Source organism: Bombina bombina, chromosome 3 (genome assembly GCF_027579735.1).
Source record: "Bombina bombina isolate aBomBom1 chromosome 3, aBomBom1.pri, whole genome shotgun sequence".
In the NCBI taxonomy this organism is placed as follows: Eukaryota; Metazoa; Chordata; class Amphibia; order Anura; family Bombinatoridae; genus Bombina; species Bombina bombina.
This window is the reverse complement of record NC_069501.1, coordinates 103,714,180-103,734,477: the sequence shown is the minus strand read 5'-3', so window position 1 is coordinate 103,734,477 and position 20,298 is coordinate 103,714,180. Positions and strand designations below refer to the sequence as shown.

At 42.5% G+C, this 20,298-nt stretch overlaps 1 protein-coding gene across 1 annotated transcript in view; it reads left to right on the top strand.

The window, feature by feature from the left end:
- Positions 1–20,298, top strand: part of DOP1B (DOP1 leucine zipper like protein B) — a 593,629-nt gene that overhangs the window by 222,347 nt on the left and 350,984 nt on the right. Inside the window, exon 13 of the mRNA XM_053705165.1 lies at positions 11,733–11,924. Coding sequence (XP_053561140.1) covers positions 11,733–11,924 — 192 coding nt within the window. The remainder of the gene's footprint in view (positions 1–11,732; positions 11,925–20,298) is intronic.

Genomic DNA, 20,298 nt, shown 5'->3' with positions numbered 1-20,298 from the left:
TATGGCCCAATCGGAGCAATTTCCGATAAATCCTAAGTACGTAGAAAGTTAATCTTGTTGTGTTTCTTCTGTCACTAATATGTTTGAAATTTATGTTTCTTTCCTAAGATATGATGAGTCCACAGAATCATCATTTACTAGTGGGAATATCACTCCTGGCCAGCAGAAGGAGGCAAAGAGCACTACAGCAAAGCTGCTATATATGTCACTTCCCTTACCCATAACCCCTAGTCATTCTCTTTGCCTGCGGTGCAAGGAGGAGGTGAAGTTTTGGTGTCTGATCTACAATCAAGATTTTTTTATTTTAAAGCAGAGTAGGTTTTCTCTGATCATTCTAAAGTGTCTAGCCTTAGCCCATGCCAGTCTCTTCAGTAGGGCAGTGGTGGCTTTAAGCAATTGGGAACTTGTGGGGTATATCCTCACTGCGTTTTCCCAAAACATTTTGCTGCCCTATTTAGATAGCCTGAGTAAGTTTACTCAGTCTTTCTGTATTTCCACAGGTCCATGTGAGGGATGGCATCCTCTCAAACCAGGTGAGCTGTCCTGCTGCCGGACAGATGAATATTAAGGTAAGCGCCAATTTTATTTCTTCTGTTATGTGTGATCAGTCCACGGGTCATCATTACTTCTGGGATATTATCTGCTCCCCTACAGGAAGTGCAAGAGGATTCACCCAGCAGAGTTGCTATATAGCTCCTCCCCTCTACGTCACCTCCAGTCATTCTCTTGCACCCAAAGACTAGATAGGAGGTGTGAGAGGACTATGGTGATTATACTTAGTTTTTAGAACTTCAATCAAAAGTTTGTTATTTTACAATAGCACCGGAGCGTGTTATTACCTCTCTGGCAGAGTTTGAAGAAGAATCTACCAGAGTTTTTCTTATGATTTTAACCGGAGTAGTTAAGATCATATTGCTGTTTCTCGGCCATCTGAGGGAGGTAAAAACTTCAGATCAGGGGACAGCGGGCAGTTGAATCTGCATTGAGGTATGTAGCAGTTTTTATTTTCTGAATGGAATTGATGAAAAAATCCTGCCATACCGTTATAATGAACATGTATGTATACTCTACACTTTAGTATTCTGGGGATGGTATTTCACCGGAATTACTCTGTAAAAGTACATTAAACCTTTTATTAGGTATTTTTCATGTTAAACGTTTTTGCTGGAATGTAGAATCGTTTGCATTAATGAGGTACTGAGTGAATAAGTATTTGGGCATTATTTTTCCACTTGGCAGTTTGCTTGTGTTAATTATGACAGTTTCGTTTCTCTCTCACTGCTGTGTGTGAGAGGGAGGGGCCGTTTTTGGCGCTCTTTGCTACGCATCAAAAATTTCCAGTCAGTTTTTCTGCATGATCCGGTTCATCTATAACAGAACTCAGGGGTCTTCAAACTTCTTTGAAGGGAGGTAGATTCTCTCAGCAGAGCTGTGAGACTTATATAGTGACTGTGATTTAAAACGTTGCTCTGTAATTTTTATGTTTAAAATTTAATTAGTGTTATTTTACTAATGGGAACAAACCTTTGCTAAAAAGTTGTGTTGTTTGTTAAGAGTGATGCTATAACTGTTTTTCAGTTCATTATTTCAACTGTCATTTAATCGTTTAGTGCTTTGAGGCACAGTACGTTTTTATTAAATAAAATTGTAACCGAGTTGCATGTTTATTGCTAGTGTGTTAAACATGTCTGATTCAGAGGAAGATACCTGTGTCATTTGTTCCAATGCCAAGGTGGAGCCCAATAGAAATTTATGTACTAACTGTATTGATGCTACCTTAAATAAAAGCCAATCTGTACAAATTGAACAAATTTCACCAAACAGCGAGGGGAGAGTTATGCCGACTAACTCGCCTCACGTGTCAGTACCTGCATCTCCCGCCCGGGAGGTGCGTGATATTATGGCGCCTAGTACATCTGGGCAGCCATTACAGATAACATTACAAGATATGGCTACTGTTATGACTGAAGTTTTGGCTAAATTACCAGAACTAAGAGGCAAGCGTGATCACTCTGGGGTGAGAACAGAGTGCGCTGATAATTCTAGGGCCATGTCTGATACTGCGTCACAGCTTGCAGAGCATGAGGACGGAGAGCTTCATTCTGTAGGTGACGGTTCTGATCCAAACAGATTGGATTCAGATATTTCAAATTTTAAATTTAAATTGGAAAACCTCCGTGTATTACTAGGGGAGGTCTTAGCAGCTCTCAACGATTGTAACGCTGTTGCAATACCAGAGAAAATGTGTAGGTTGGATAAATACTTTGCGGTACCGGCGAGTACTGACGTTTTTCCTATACCTAAGAGATTAACTGAAATTGTTACTAAGGAGTGGGATAGACCCGGTGTGCCGTTCTCACCCCCTCCAATATTTAGAAAGATGTTTCCAATAGACGCCACCACACGGGACTTATGGCAAACGGTCCCTAAGGTGGAGGGAACAGTTTCTACTTTAGCTAAGCGTACCACTATCCCCGTGGAGGATAGCTGTGCTTTTTCAGATCCTATGGATAAAAAATTAGAGGGTTACCTTAAGAAAATGTTTGTTCAACAAGGTTTTATATTACAACCCCTTGCATGCATCGCGCCGATCACGGCTGCGGCAGCATTTTGGATTGAGTCTCTGGAAGAGAACCTTAGTTCAGCTACGCTGGACGACATTACGGACAGGCTTAGAGTCCTTAAACTAGCTAATTCATTCATTTCGGAGGCCGTAGTACATTTAACCAAGCTTACGGCTAAGAATTCAGGATTCGCCATTCAGGCACGCAGGGCGCTGTGGCTAAAATCCTGGTCGGCTGATGTAACTTCTAAGTCCAAATTACTTAATATACCTTTCAAGGGGCAAACTTTATTTGGGCCTGGTTTGAAAGAAATTATTGCTGACATTACAGGAGGTAAGGGCCACGCTCTACCTCAAGACAAAGCCAAAGCTAAGGCTAGACAGTCTAATTTTCGTCCCTTTCGGAATTTCAAAGCAGGAGCAGCGCCAACTTCCACTGCACCAAAACAGGGAGGAGCTGTTGCTCGTTACAGACAAGGCTGGAAGCCTAACCAGTCCTGGAACAAGGGCAAGCAGGCCAGTAAACCTGCTGCTGCCCCAAAGACAGCATGAACCGAGGGCCCCCGATCCGGGACCGGATCTAGTGGGGGGCAGACTCTCTCTCTTCGCCCAGGCTTGGGCAAGAGATGTCCAGGATCCCTGGGCGCTAGAGATCATATCTCAGGGATACCTTCTAGACTTCAAATTCTCTCCCCCAAGAGGGAGATTTCATCTGTCAAGGTTGTCAACAAACCAAATAAAGAAGGACGCGTTTCTACGCTGTGTACAAGATCTATTATTAATGGGAGTGATCCATCCGGTTCCGCGGTCGGAACAAGGACAAGGGTTTTACTCAAACCTGTTTGTGGTTCCCAAAAAAGAGGGAACTTTCAGGCCAATCTTGGATTTAAAGATCCTAAACAAATTCCTAAGAGTTCCATCGTTCAAAATGGAAACTATTCGGACAATCTTACCCATGATCCAAGAGGGTCAGTACATGACCACAGTGGATTTAAAGGATGCTTACCTTCACATACCGATTCACAAGGATCATTACCGGTATCTAAGGTTTGCCTTCTTAAACAGGCATTACCAGTTTGTAGCCCTTCCATTCGGATTGGCTACGGCTCCAAGAATCTTTACAAAGGTTCTGGGTGCCCTTCTGGCGGTACTAAGACCGCGAGGAATTTCGGTAGCTCCGTACCTAGACGACATTCTGATACAAGCTTCAAGCTTTCAAACTGCCAAGTCTCATACAGAGTTAGTTCTGGCATTTCTAAGGTCGCATGGATGGAAAGTGAACGAAAAGAAGAGTTCTCTCTTTCCTCTCACAAGAGTTCCATTCTTGGGGACTCTTATAGATTCTGTAGAAATGAAGATTTATCTGACAGAAGACAGATTAACAAAGCTTCTAAATGCATGCCGTGTCCTTCATTCCATTCAACTCCCGTCAGTGGCTCAATGCATGGAGGTGATCGGCTTAATGGTAGCAGCAATGGACATAGTTCCCTTTGCACGCCTACATCTCAGACCGCTGCAATTGTGCATGCTGAGTCAGTGGAATGGGGATTACTCAGATTTGTCCCCCACTCTGCATCTGGATCAAGAGACCAGAAACTCTCTTCTATGGTGGCTTTCTCGGCCACATCTGTCCAGGGGGATGCCGTTCAGCAGGCCGGACTGGACAATTGTAACAACAGACGCCAGCCTTCTAGGTTGGGGCGCTGTCTGGAATTCTCTGAAGGCTCAGGGACAATGGAGTCAGGAGGAAAGTCTCCTGCCAATAAACATTCTGGAATTGAGAGCAGTTCTCAATGCCCTTCTAGCTTGGCCCCAGTTAAAGACTCGGGGGTTCATCAGGTTTCAGTCGGACAACATCACGACTGTAGCTTACATCAACCATCAAGGAGGGACAAGAAGCTCCCTAGCAATGATAGAAGTATCAAAGATAATTCGCTGGGCAGAGTCTCACTCTTGCCACCTGTCAGCAATCCACATCCCGGGAGTGGAGAACTGGGAGGCGGATTTCTTGAGTCGCCAGACTCTTCATCCGGGGGAGTGGGAACTTCATCCGGAGGTCTTTGCCCAAATACTTCAACGTTGGGGCAAACCAGAGATAGATCTAATGGCGTCTCGCCAGAACGCCAAACTTCCTCGCTACGGATCCAGATCCAGGGATCCGGGAGCGGTTCTGATAGATGCTTTGACAGCACCTTGGAACTTCAGGATGGCTTATGTGTTTCCACCCTTCCCACTGCTTCCTCGATTGATTGCCAAAATCAAACAGGAGAGAGCATCAGTGATTCTAATAGCGCCTGCATGGCCGCGCAGGACTTGGTATGCAGATCTAGTGGACATGTCATCCTGTCCGCCTTGGTCTCTACCTCTAAGACAGGACCTTCTGATTCAGGGTCCATTCAAACATCAAAGTCTAACTTCTCTGAAGCTGACTGCTTGGAAATTGAACGCTTGATTTTATCAAAACGTGGTTTTTCTGAGTCGGTTATTGATACCCTGATACAGGCTAGGAAGCCTGTTACCAGAAAGATTTACCATAAAATATGGCGTAAATACCTATACTGGTGTGAATCCAAAGATTACTCCTGGAGTAAGGTTAGGATTCCTAGGATATTGTCTTTTCTACAAGAAGGTTTAGAAAAGGGTTTATCGGCTAGCTCATTAAAGGGACAGATCTCAGCTCTGTCCATCTTGTTACACAGGCGTCTGTCAGAAAATTCAGACATCCAGGCCTTTTGTCAGGCTTTAACTAGGATCAAGCCTGTGTTTAAAACTGTTGCTCCGCCATGGAGTTTAAACTTAGTTCTTAACGTTTTACAGGGTGTTCCGTTTGAACCCCTTCATTCCATTGATATAAAATTGTTATCTTGGAAAGTTCTATTTTTAATGGCTATTTCCTCGGCTCGAAGAGTCTCTGAGTTATCAGCCCTACATTGTGATTCTCCTTATCTGATCTTTCACTCAGACAAGGTAGTTCTGCGTACTAAACCTGGGTTCTTACCTAAGGTAGTCACTAACAGGAATATCAATCAAGAGATTGTTGTTCCATCCTTGTGTCCAAATCCTTCTTCAAAGAAGGAACGTCTTCTACACAATCTGGATGTAGTTCGTGCCCTCAAGTTCTACTTGCAGGCAACTAAAGATTTTCGCCAAACTTCTTCCCTGTTTGTCGTTTATTCTGGACAGAGGAGAGGTCAAAAAGCTTCTGCTACCTCTCTCTCTTTTTGGCTTCGTAGCATAATACGTTTAGCCTATGAGACTGCTGGACAGCAGCCTCCTGAAAGAATTACAGCTCATTCCACTAGAGCTGTGGCTTCCACTTGGGCCTTTAAGAATGAGGCCTCTGTTGAACAGATTTGCAAGGCTGCAACTTGGTCTTCGCTTCATACTTTTTCCAAATTTTACAAATTTGACACTTTTGCTTCTTCGGAGGCTATTTTTGGGAGAAAGGTTCTTCAGGCAGTGGTTCCTTCTGTATAATGAGCCTGCCTATCCCTCCCGTCATCCGTGTACTTTTGCTTTGGTATTGGTATCCCAGAAGTAATGATGACCCGTGGACTGATCACACATAACAGAAGAAAACATAATTTATGCTTACCTGATAAATTCCTTTCTTCTGTTGTGTGATCAGTCCACGGCCCGCCCTGTTTTTTAAGGCAGGTACATATTTTTTAAATTATAATTCAGTCACCACTACACCCTTGGTTTCTCCTTTCTCGTTGGTCTTTGGTCGAATGACTGGAGGTGACGTAGAGGGGAGGAGCTATATAGCAACTCTGCTGGGTGAATCCTCTTGCACTTCCTGTAGGGGAGCAGATAATATCCCAGAAGTAATGATGACCCGTGGACTGATCACACAACAGAAGAAAGGAATTTATCAGGTAAGCATAAATTATATTTTTTCTATGTAGCAGGGAAAAATTTGGCACTTATTCAGCTGAAACGCTGCAGGGGGACGTTTTTTATTATTTCTGTCAAGGGTTCAGGTTTTTATGGCAGTTTTTGTAGGCACTGTTAGTGTGAGGAGTTATTTATTTTATTGATGGCTCAGTAAGGATCAGTTTTTAGTAACAGATTATGTACTTGTTTTTTTTTTTGGGGGGGGGGTTATTGTTTGTTTTTAAGCCTGTTTTCAAGAAAGTTGTTTAAAAAAATGGCTTTTTTGTCAGCTGTAGGACCGCCCCTTTTAGGGAGGTTCTGTTTCTTTGATGTCAGAGTTTTTATTGGCGCTTTTTTTCACTTCCTGTAAGAGTGAGTTGTGCATATTTCTGATGCTCTGCTGTTTAGAAGGCTTCTTGCTGTTTTTGCTTCTCTGGAAATCCGGATTGTAAACTGAATAGATTTTTTCCTCAGTTTGCTGCGGGTTGCAGGACAGGTAGGGCACCTCAGTAATTCTGCTGAGGTGTAGAGTGTTACCTGGGGTATGTTTTCTTGATTTGGTAAATTTAAAGGGAACGTTTATTTAAGAACGTTTTTTTTTTTGTTCTGTATTATATCCCAAGTTAAAAGGTAAAAAAAAAGTTAGATTTTTTTTTTTGTGCTTCTTTTTTTGTATTATGGTTCAGGAGGCTGTGCAGTATGTTACCTGTAGCTTATGTTTTGATGCCCAGGTGGAACCCCCAGTACCTTTTTGTTCTTCATGTATCTATCATGTACCTATTCATCTGCACATGCAGTGCCCTGCGTTTCCTCTCATGCTCCGTCTGGAGTTACTTTGCAAGATATTGCTGCCCAGGTATCTTCTGCGGTATCTGAGGCACTGTCTGCTTTTCCCATGCTGCAGGGAAAACGCAAAAGGAATTTTAAAGAAACAGTACGTAAGGTTTCTGATCCTGAGGTGGCTAATCAAAGTCTTTCCTCTCAGAAGTCTGATTTTTGTGCATCTGAGGGGGAAATTTCTGATTCAGGCAGTATAATTCCTTCTACTGATGCTGAAGTTGTGTCCTTCAGATTTAAGCTGGAACACCTCCGCTTGTTACTTAAGGCGGTTTTGGCTACCTTGGATGACTCTGATACTACTATCGTTGTTAACCCTAAGAAGTCTAGTACAAGTATTTTGATGTTCCCTCTGCGGTGGAGGTTTTTCTGGTTCCAGACCGTGTTTCTGAGATTATTGCAGGGGAGTGGGAGAGACCTGGTATTCCTTTTTCTCCATCTCCTATTATTAATGAAAATGTATGTTCACCAAGGTCTTCAATGGCAGCCTGCGGTGTGTATTGCTACTGTTACCAGCGCTGCAGCTTACTGGTTTGATGCTTTGTCTGATTCTATTCAGGCAGATACTCCTCTTGAGGAGATCCAGGACAGGATTAAGGCTCTTAAGGTTAGCCAATTTCTTTATTTCGGATGCTTCCTTACAGGTCATTAAACTGGGAGCAAAAATGTCTGGTTTTGTGGTTCTAGCTCGCAGAGCCCTTAGGTTAAAATCCTGGTCTGCGGATGTTTCTTCTAAATCTAAGTTATTAGCTATTCCCTACAAGGGTAAAACCTTGTTTGGCTGAAATTTTTTCAGATATCACAGGAGGAAAGGGATCTTTTCTTCCTCAGGATAAGAAGAATAAGCAGAAATGGCGTCAGAGTAATTTTCGTTCCTTTTGTAACTTTAGAGGTAAATCCTCCACTTCCTCTTCCAAGCAGGAAGTCTAGTAGGGGGCAGGCTTTCTCAATTTGCTCAGGCTTGGATACGAGATGTCCCAGACCTTTGGGCCGTGGAAATTGTACTAGAGGTAGGTTTCTTCTCTCAAGAGTATCTGTAGACCAGATAAAGAGAGAGGCGTTCTTAAATTTTAACAAGGATCTTTTTGCCCTGGGAGTTATAGTTCCAGTTCCTCCGCAGGAACAGGGTCTGGGATTTTATTCAAATCTGTTTGTGGTTTCGAAGAAAGAGGGGACTTTCAGACCTATTTTAGACCTAAAGTGTTTAAACAAGTTCCTCAGTGTACCGTCCTTCAAGATGGAGACTATACGTTCCATTCTTCCTTTGATTCAAGAGGGTCAGTTTATGACAACCATAGACTTAATGCATGCGTACCTTCATGTTCCCATTCACCGGGATCATCACAAGTTTCTAAGGTTTGCTTTCTTAGACAATCATTTCCAGTTTGTGGCTCTTCCTTTCGGCCTTGCCACAGCTCCCAGAATTTTCTCAAAGGTCCTGGGGGCTCTTTTAGCAGTGATCCGGTCTCGGGGAATTGCTGTTGCACCTTATCTGGAGAACATTCTGGTTCAGGTGCCGTATTTTCAACAAGCAAACTCTCATACGGAGATCTTATTGTCTTTTCTTCGCTCCCACTTTTGGAAGGTAAATCTGGGAAAGAGTTGATTCCAGCCACAAGAGTAGTGTTTTTAGGGACTATAATAGACTCCCTACTAATGAAGATATTTCTGACAGAGGTCAGAAAAACAAAGATCTTCTACTCTTGTCTTGTCCTCCAGTCCTCTCCCTGGCCGTATGGAGGTAATTGGTCTGATGGTAGCTTCCATGAACATCATTCCGTTTGCTCAGTTCCATCTCAGACCTCTGCAGTTATGAATGTTAAGGCAATGGAACGGGGACTATGCGGATCTGTCTCCGCAAATAGTTCTGGATCAGGTGACAAGGGACTCTCTTCTGTGGTGGTTGTCTCAGGATCACCTCTTCCAGGGAACCTGCTTTCGCAGACCTTCCTGGGTGATCGTGACCACGGATGCCAGCCTTCTAGGTTGGGGAGCAATTTGGGGGTCATTGAAGACTCAGGGTCTTTGGACTCGGGAGAAATCAGTTCTCTCTATAAACATTCTAGAACTGAGAGTAATTTTCAATGCTCTACTGGCCTGGCCTGGCCTCAGCTAGCCTTAGCCCGGTTTATCAGGTTCCAGTTGGACAACTTCACTTCGGTGGCATACATCAACCACCAGGGGGGAACTCGGAGTTCCTTGGCCATGTCAGAGGTGGCCCAGTTAATCCAGTGGGGGGAGTCTCACAACTTGTCTTTCTGTGATCCACATCCCAGGAGTGGACAATTGGGAGGCAGATTTTCTGAGCCGACATACCTTTCATCCGGGGGAGTGGGATCTCCATCCGGAAGTATTTTCCAGTTTAATCCTCAATTGGGGGCAGCCAGAACTGGATCTCATGGCTTCTCAGCATAATGCTAAGCTTCTGAGGTACGGCTCAAGGTCAATGGATCCACAGGCTTTCTTGATAGATGCTCTGGCAGTTCCTTGGAATTTCAGTCTAGCATACATATTTCCTCCTTTCCCTCTCCTGCCAAGAGTCATTGCTCGGATCAAGCAGGAGAGGGTGTTGTTGATTCTCATAGCGCCGGCATGGCCTCGCAGGATCTGGTATGCAGATCTAGTGGAAATGTCGTCTCTACCTCCATGGAGACTCCCTCTGAGAAAGGACCTTCTACTTCAGGGTCCTTTTCTTCATCCAGATCTCGTTTCTCTGAAGCTGACTGCTTGGAGATTGAAAGCTTGATTTTATCTAAGCGTGAGTTTTCAGAGTTGGTCATTGAGACCATGATTCAGGCTCGTAAACCTGTGACAAGAAAAATTTACTATAAGATATGGCGTAAATATCTGTGTTGGTATGAATCCAGAGGCTACTCTTGGAGTAGAGTCAGTATTTCTAGAATTTTTTCTTTTTTACTGGAGGGTTTGGAGAAGGGTTTGTCAGCTAGTACTCTGAAAGGTCAGATTTCTGCGTTGTCTATTTTGTTGCATAAGCGTTTGGTGAAGGCCCCAGACGTGCAATCTTTTTGTCAGACTTTGGTTAGGATTAGGCCTGTGTTTAAGCCCGTTACTCCTCCCTGGAGTCTTAACCTTGTTGTTAGAGTTTTACAGCGGGCTCTGTTTGAACCTATGCATTCCTATGCATTATCAAAAAGTTATCTTGGAAGGTTTTGTTTCGTGTTGCTATTTCTTCTGCTTGGAGAGTTTCGGAACTCTCGGCTCTGCAGTTTGAATCTCCTTACATTATTTTTCATTTTGATAAGGTGGTTTTACGTACTAAATTAGGTTTCCTACCTAGAGGTTGTTTCAAACAAGAATATTTATCAGGAGATTGTGGTTCCATCTTTGTGTCCTAATTCTTCTTCTAAGGAGCGTTTATTGCACAACCTAGATGTTGTGCGTGCATTGAAGTTCTATCTTCTATCGAAGGACTTTCGTCAGTCTTCTGCTTTGTCAGTTTTCGTTTGGCCTTTGAGACTGCTGGACAGCAACCTCCTGAGATAAACACTGCTCATTCTACGAGGGCTGTTTCTTCTTCCTGGGCATTTAAAAATGAAGCTTCTGTGGAACAGTTTTGCAAGGCTGCAATTTAATCCTCTTTGCATACTTTTTCAAAGTTTTATAAATTTGATACTTTTGCCTCAGCTGAGGCTTCTTTTGGGAGAAGGGTTCTTCAAGTGGTGGTGCCTTCTGTTTAGGTTCCCTGTCTTGTCCCTCCCTTATCATCTGTGTCCTCTAGCTTAGGTATTGATTCCCACTAGTAATTGATGATTCCGTGGACTCACCATATCTTAGGAAAGAAAACATAATTTATGCTTACCTGATGCATTTATTTATTTCAAGATATGGTGAGTCCACGGCCCACCCTTTATTTAAGACAGTTATTTTTTCTAAAACCTCAGGCACCTCTACACTTTTGTGTTATCTTCTTTTTCCATTTTTCCTTCAGCCGAATGACTGGAGGTTATGGGTAATGGAAGTGACATATATAGCAGCTTTGCTGTAGTGCTCTTTGCCTCCTCCTGCTGGCCAAGAGTGATATTCCCACTAGTTTCCGTGGAATCACCATATCCGGAAATAAATAAATTTATCAGGTAAGCATAAATTATGTTTTTCCTTAAAACAAAAGAGCATTGATAAATGTGCTTCCTGTGTCACTAAAGGTTTAATGTATGTTAACGCTGCTTGAGAATAAATGTTGGGAGTGAAATATTTGAAGTATGCAAAATTGATATGAGTTTGTAGGTCCTGCACCTGAGAGATGCCATATTACATGATTTGTGGAGCTGTAGATCCCAGTTGATTTATACAATTAATCTACTTACATCAAAAGAAAGGGATATTTATTATAATTTGCTTTAACATTTTTTGGTGACTTCTAGCATATTCAGGTATTTGGTGCCAGCCCTTTTCTGTAAAAAAACAACATAATTATTATATGCTGCCCTTCCTACAGGAACTCTATTCAGAGGTGCAAACACAGTATCTGCCTCAGATGCTAAGTTACATGGCCCAGTCTCTATCTGAAAACATGGACGCTTTGAGTCTTCTAGAACTGACACAGGCTCTAAAGACATGTTTTAAAGTGCTCAGCAAAGTGCAGATGCCGCCAGCCTATCTGGATGTGGAAACGCCAAGCCCTGACCAGGTGAGTGCAACCAATTATTAGCTGTGTGCTGATGAAACGTCAGCATATTGTGAATAATGGTGTGCTTTATTATACTAAAAAAACATGTGTCAGTCTGGGTGTTATATATGAAATGTATTATTGAGTTTCTTGCACTGAGGAAATGCTATATTTATTTAAAGAATATTGTCCACTAAAATTTTGTTTTAATTTTCTTTCCTAAAATATGGTTAATCCACGACATCAATTACTAGTGGGAATATCACTCCTGCCCAGCAGGAGGAGGCAAAGAGCACCACAGCAAAGCTATTAAGTATCATTCCCCTTCCCACAAACTCCAGTCATTCTCTGCTCCTCAATGGAGGAGGTGAAGGAAGTGAAGTTCGGTGTCTGAAGAAAATTGGATTTCTTTCGCTACAAGCAAGATTTTTTGGGTTTAGCCATAGTCCATGTTAATCTCTTCAGTAGGTTAGTGGTGGCTTTAAAGCAGTTAGGAACTTGTGAGGTGGGCCTTGCTGCATTTTCCTAACATATTTGCTTCCTAGGATATAGAAAACCAGAGTAGGTTTACTCTGTTCTTTCTTTTTTCTACAGGAGTATGCGTCCTCTCATACCGTGTAAGCTGTCGTCCTGCCGGACGGCTAGATGCACATAAGTGCCTTTTTGTCTTCTAAGTATGGGAGACTGTGCACTTTAAAGAATCCTGCAAACATCAATTGGGACACTATATATCCTAGTTAGGATATTTCTAATGGCAGTGTGCAGGCACTTAATGTGGATGTGAGAGAGACTGCTTCCCCTTTATCAGTGATGAAGGGGTTAACCAGTTACATAAAGCTAATTTTTTTTGTGCACAGATAAAATGAGATATTGCTGTATGGCAAATAGGGCGCCTGTAAAACTTTAAAGGGCTTATATGTGTATTTCACTTGTTGAAAAATATGATCTGGAGGGTGCCAGGTTTTTTCACAGAATGTATATTGAGGAACATAGTTTTCTCTTCTGGTTCGAGTTTAATCTTAATGATTATGATTCAGCTCTTTAGATAGGCTGTCTCGTCTCAGGTTCTATTCCATGTAGTTTTCATTCTGAGTTTAGAATGGTTGTTAAGCACGCCGTTTATTTTAGCCGCGCTATGTTTAAGGTATGGAGAAGTTTTCTAGCTTTTTTATGACTCTGCCTCCTTTTTCAGTAAGAAGGAGCGGCGCCATTTTGGAATGATTCTATAGCGTTCATGTTTCCCCTGCTCCTTCTCAGACTGTGAACACAGCGGTGGGCTTGTAGTTAGTCTCAGTTTAGAGACTTTACTTTTATTGGGACATTCGGTGTTTCCTTTCTTCGTTAGGAATAGGAGAAGCACTGTCTCTGCCGCTTTCAGTGTTGCAAGTGGAGCGGCGACATTGTGATGCCGATTTTTACAGAGATTCGGCTGTGCAGTGTGGCTGTCTACTTTGACTACAGCACGGATTCCTTTAGTTCTGTGTTTAGCGGCTACCGCTCTGCTATTTGCTCTTAAAGTGACAGTGATTACTTTATGCAAAATGGATGTTGCCATTTTCCTTTGGTCAAATAAAATTGTTAAAACTTTTTGTTTGCATCTTGTTTTATTTTGCAAGCATATGAATCATGTATAAGGCCATAAATGGGATTTACTTCTCATAATAAATTATTAAAGGGACACTGAACCCAATTTTTTTCTTTTATGATTCAGATAGAGCATGCAATTTTAAGCAACTTTCTAATTTACTCCTATTATCAAATTTTCTTCATTCTTTTGGTATCTTTATTTGAAAAGCAAGAATGTAAGATTAGATGCCAGCCCATTTTTGGTGAACAACCTGGGTTGTTCTTCCGGCTTGATGGATAAATTCACACACCAATATACAAGTGCTGGCCAGGGTGTGAACCAAAAATTGGCTGACTACTTATCTTAGATGCCTTCTTTTTCAAATAAAGATAGCAAGAGAACAAATAAAATTTGATAATAGGAGTAAATGAGAAAGTTGCTTAAAATTGCATGCTCTATCTGAACCACGAAATAATTTTTTTGGGTTCAGTGTCCCTTTAAAGTAATAGTGCCTTTTATATAACGTCCCAATAATGACCTACTATAGTTAGAGGGTATTGGGGTAATTTTATGTTAAACAGGGGTCTGTTCCTATATATATTTTTGTTTATCCTGTCCTAAGGCAATAGTCACTTAAGTATCTTATTTGCAAGTTTGACTGCTTGTTTGTTCATGGAGCTTGAGACCTGCTCCTATGGACAAGTGTATGTTATGCTTTAATTCATAACAAATGATAAAATTAAAACAAGTATGTTTTGTTAGCCTAATGTCTCTCAGGATGATGCTATTTAGGAATTTCCACAGCTTTCTCCTCAAACGTCCCAAAGCCTTAATAACTACACATATAGTGCCCTGCATTTCCTCTCAGTCTCCTGGAGGAGCTTATTTGCCTGCTGAAATTTCTGCGCAGGTATCTTCTGCGGTATCTGTAACATTATCTGCTTTCCCTTTGTTGTTGGGAAAATACAAGATAGTATGGTTTATGTCCCATCTCCTGCTACACAGGTTGCCCTCTCTCATAAGTCTGAGTAGGATATGTCGGTAGCCTCTGAGGGTGAAATCTCAGATTCGGACAGTATAATTCCTTTATCTGATACTGAAGAAGTAATCTTCAATTTTAAGCTTGAACACCTTTGTGTACTGTTAAAGGAGGTTTTGGCTACTTTGGACGACTTTGATGCACCTGTCGTCAACCATAAGAAATCTAGTAACTTTAATAATTGCTATGATGTTCCTTCCTCTGTGGAGGTGTTTCCTGTTCCAGACCGTGCTCGGAGATTATTTCTCAGGAATGGGAGAAGCAGTCAGCTGTAGTAGCATGCTGGTTAGCTTAGCTGCCTAGCAAGCGAAAGGTTTGCAGTTTGAAACCAGCTGCAGCTACTTGCAACTTGAATGTGTGTTAGCAAGCTGTTTATTCTTCCCGTCTCCCGTCTTTAAAAAGATGTTTCCTGTCGCTAACTCCATTTTAGATTCATAGCGCATGGTGCCTTAAGTAGAAGGGGCTTTCTACTCTGGCTGAGAGAATTACTATTCCGTTAGAGGATAGCTGCTCTTTTAAGGATCCTATGGCAAAAAGCTTGAGGTTAATTTGAAGAAGATGTATGTTCATCAAGGTCTTCAATGCCAATTTGCAGTTTGTATTGCTACTGTTTCAAGTGCGGCATCTTATTGGTGCGATGTCTTGTCTGTATCAGTTTTGGTTGAGACTCCTTTGGTTGAGATCCTAGACAGGATTATGGCTCTCAACTAGACACTTTCCTTATTTCTGATGCTACCATGTTCATTAGACTGGGAGCTAAGATATATGGCTTCTCTGTCCTAGCCGCAGGACATGTGGTTTAAATTTAAGTGTTTTCAAAGTAATAGTGTGGGAAACAGCACCTTTTGTCTTTCTTTCCTGTGGCAAGGAGCAGGACTAGCCAGGTCCCAATATAAATGCAAATAAGTGGATTTCCAGCCTCCAGGGAATAATTTAAAAGACCTTTATTTCTTTTTCACAGGGTCCATAAAGCAAATGACAACGTTTCAAACCACATACTGGTTCTTAGTCATGTCTAATTTGTCTATGTACAGGTGTGCCTTTTATACCTGATACAACAGTCAATCTATACAATATTGCCATCTTGTGGTCTTTTGCTAAAATTACATGTGTTCAATATAAAGAGAAACATTTTTTACTTTTACTTTTCTGTTTTCTCCTGTTAAGTGTAGTCAGTCCACGGGTCATCCATTACTTATGGGATTATAACTCCTCCCTAACAGGAAGTGCAAGAGGATCACCCAAGCAGAGCTGCTATATAGCTCCTCCCCTCTACGTCATACCCAGTCATTCTCTTGCACCTAACTAATAGATAGGATGTGTGAGAGGACTGTGGTTATTAAACTTAGTTTTTATTTCTTCAATCAAAAGTTTGTTGTTTTAAACGGCACCGGAGTGTGTTGTTTTTTTCTCAGGCAGTATTGGAAGAAGAATCTGCCTGAGTTTGTGTATGATCTTAGCGGACGTAACTAAGATCCATTTGCTGTTCTCTGCCATTCTGAGGAGCGAGGTAACTTCAGAACAGAGGACAGCGGGCAGGGTTCACCTGCAAAGAGGTATGTTGCAGTATATTATTTTCTAAGGAATGGAATTGACTGAGAAAATACTGCTAATACCGATATAATGTAAGTACAGCCTTAAATGCAGTAGTATCAACTGGTATCAGGCTGATATGTATGTATGTTGGCACTAAAGTATTTCTGGGGAATGGCACTTCACTAAGAAAATACTGTATACATATAACTTATAGCCTTTCTGCAGTGATAACGACTAGCAACAGGCTTTTAATATCATTTCATATATTTATTTCTCCAACATAGGTGTGTCCGGTCCACGGCGTCATCCTTACTTGTGGGATATTCCCTTCCCCAACAGGAAATGGCAAAGAGCCCAGCAAAGCTGGTCACATGATCCCTCCTAGGCTCCGCCTACCCCAGTCATTCTCTTTGCCGTTGTACAGGCAACATCTCCACGGAGATGGCTTAGAGTTTTTTAGTGTTTAACTGTAGTTTTTCATTATTCAATCAAGAGTTTGTTATTTTCAAATAGTGCTGGTACGTACTATTTACTCAGAAACAGAAAAGAGATGAAGAATTCTGTTTGTATGAGGAAAATGATTTTAGCAACCGTAACTAAAATCCATGGCTGTTCCACACAGGACTGTTGAGAGCAATTAACTTCAGTTGGGGGAACAGTTTGCAGTCCTTTGCTGCTTGAGGTACGACACATTCTAACAAGACGATGTAATGCTGGAAGCTGTCATTTTCCCTATGGGATCCGGTAAGCCATGTTTATTACGATTGTAAATAAGGGCTTCACAAGGGCTTATTTAGACTGTAGACTTTTTTTGGGCTAAATCGATTGATATTAACACTTATTTAGCCTTGAGGAATCATTTATTCTGGGTATTTTGATATAATAATATCGGCAGGCACTGTTTTAGACACCTTATTCTTTAGGGGCTTTCCCAAAGCATAGGCAGAGTCTCATTTTCGCGCCGGTGTTGCGCACTTGTTTTTGAGAGGCATGGCATGCAGTCGCATGTGAGAGGAGCTCTGATACTTATAAAAGACTTCTGAAGGCGTCATTTGGTATCGTATTCCCCTTTGGGTTTGGTTGGGTCTCAGCAAAGCAGATACCAGGGACTGTAAAGGGGTTAAAGCTTAAAACGGCTCCGGTTCCGTTATTTTAAGGGTTAAAGCTTCCAAAATTGGTGTGCAATATTTTCAAGGCTTTAAGACACTGTGGTGAAAGTTTGGTGAATTTTGAACAATTCCTTCATGTTTTTTCGCAATTGCAGTAATAAAGTGTGTTCAGTTTAAAATTTAAAGTGACAGTAACGGTTTTATTTCAAAACGTTTTTTGTACTTTCTTATCAAGTTTATGCCTGTTTAACATGTCTGAACTACCAGATAGACTGTGTTCTGAATGTGGGGAAGCCAGAATTCCTATTCATTTAAATAAATGTGATTTATGTGATAATGACAATGATGCCCAAGATGATTCCTCAAGTGAGGGGAGTAAGCATGGTACTGCATCATTCCCTCCTTCGTCTACACGAGTCTTGCCCACTCAGGAGGCCCCTAGTACATCTAGCGCGCCAATACTCCTTACTATGCAACAATTAACGGCTGTAATGGATAATTCTGTCAAAAACATTTTAGCCAAAATGAACCCTTGTCAGCGTAAGCGTGGATGCTCTGTTTTAGTTACTGAAGAGCATGACGACGCTGATATTAATATCTCTGAAGGGCCCCTAACCCAATCTGAGGGGGCCAGGGAGGTTTTGTCTGAGGGAGAAATTACTGATTTAGGGAACATTTCTCAGCAGGCTGAATCTGATGTGATTACATTTAAATTTAAATTGGAACATCTCCGCATTTTGCTTAAGGAGGTATTATCCACTCTGGATGATTGTGAAAATTTGGTCATCCCAGAGAAACTATGTATAATGGACAAGTTCCTAGAGGTGCCGGGGCTCCCAGAAGCTTTTCCTATACCCAAGCGGGTGGCGGACATTGTTAATAAAGAATGGGAAAGGCCCGGTATTCCTTTCGTCCCTCCCCCCATATTTAAAAAATTGTTTCCTATGGTCGACCCCAGAAAGGACTTATGGCAGTCAGTCCCCAAGGTCGAGGGAGCGGTTTCTACTTTAAACAAACGCACCACTATTCCCATAGAGGATAGTTGTGCTTTCAAAGATCCTATGGATAAAAAATTAGAAGGTTTGCTTAAAAAGATGTTTGTTCAGCAGGGTTACCTTCTACAACCCATTTCATGCATTGTCCCTGTCACTACAGCCGCATATTTCTGGTTTGATGAACTGATTAAGGTGCTCGATAGTGACTCTCCTCCTTATGAGGAGATTATGGACAGAATCAATGCTCTCAAATTGGCTAATTCTTTCACTCTAGACGCCTCTTTGCAATTGGCTAAGTTAGCGGCTAAGAATTCTGGGTTTGCTATTGTGGCGCGCAGAGCGCTTTGGTTGAAATCTTGGTCGGCTGATGCGTCTTCCAAGAACAAGCTACTAAACATTCCTTTCAAGGGGAAAACGCTGTTTGGTCCTGACTTGAAAGAGATTATCTCTGATATCACTGGGGGTAAGGGCCACGCCCTTCCTCAGGATCGGCCTTTCAAGGCAAAAAATAGACCTAATTTTCGTCCCTTTCGTAAAAACGGACCAGCCCAAGGTGCTACGTCCTCTAAGCAAGAGGGTAATACTTCTCAGGCCAAGCCAGCTTGGAGACCAATGCAAGGCTGGAACAAGGGAAAGCAGGCCAAGAAACCTGCCACTGCTACCAAGACAGCATGAAATATTGGCCCCCGATCCGGGACCGGATCTGGTGGGGGGCAGACTCTCTCTCTTCGCTCAGGCTTGGGCAAGAGATGTTCTGGATCCTTGGGCGCTAGAAATAGTCTCCCAGGGTTATCTTCTGGAATTCAAGGGACTTCCCCCAAGGGGGAGGTTCCACAGGTCTCAGTTGTCTTCAGACCACATAAAAAGACAGGCGTTCTTACATTGTGTAGAAGACCTGTTAAAACTGGGAGTGATTCATCCTGTTCCATTAAGAGAACAAGGGATGGGGTTCTACTCCAATCTGTTCATAGTTCCCAAAAAAGAGGGAACGTTCAGACCAATCCTAGATCTCAAGATCTTAAACAAATTTCTCAAGGTCCCATCGTTCAAGATGGAAACCATTCGAACTATCCTTCCTTCCATCCAGGAAGGTCAATTCATGACCACGGTGGATTTAAAGGATGCGTATCTACATATTCCTATCCACAAGGAACATCATCGGTTCCTAAGGTTTGCATTCCTGGACAAACATTACCAGTTCGTGGCGCTTCCTTTCGGATTAGCCACTGCTCCAAGGATTTTCACAAAGGTACTAGGGTCCCTTCTAGCGGTGCTAAGACCAAGGGGCATTGCAGTAGTACCTTACCTGGACGACATTCTGATTCAAGCGTCGTCCCTCCCTCGAGCAAAGGCTCACACGGACATCGTCCTGGCCTTTCTCAGATCTCACGGCTGGAAAGTGAACGTGGAAAAGAGTTCTCTATCCCCGTCAACAAGGGTTCCCTTCTTGGGAACAATTATAGATTCCTCAGAAATGAGGATTTTTCTAACAGAGGCCAGAATAACAAAGCTTCTGGACTCTTGTCGGATTCTTCATTCCGTTCCTCTTCCTTCCGTAGCTCAGTGCATGGAAGTGATCGGGTTGATGGTAGCGGCAATGGACATAGTTCCTTTTGCGCGCATTCATCTAAGACCATTACAACTGTGCATGCTCAGTCAGTGGAATGGGGACTATACAGACTTGTCTCCAAAGATACAAGTAAATCAGAGGACCAGAGACTCACTCCGTTGGTGGCTGTCCCTGGACAACCTGTCACAAGGGATGACATTCCGCAGACCAGAGTGGGTCATTGTCACGACCGACGCCAGTCTGACGGGCTGGGGCGCGGTCTGGGGATCCCTGAAAGCTCAGGGTCTTTGGTCTCGGGAAGAATCTCTTCTACCGATAAATATTCTGGAACTGAGAGCGATATTCAATGCTCTCAAGGCTTGGCCTCAGCTAGCAAGGACCAAGTTCATACGATTTCAATCAGACAACATGACGACTGTTGCGTACATCAACCATCAGGGGGGAACAAGGAGTTCCCTAGCGATGGAGGAAGTGACCAAGATTATTCTATGGGCGGAGTCTCACTCCTGCCACCTGTCTGCTATCCACATCCCGGGAGTGGAAAATTGGGAAGCGGATTTTCTGAGTCGTCAGACATTG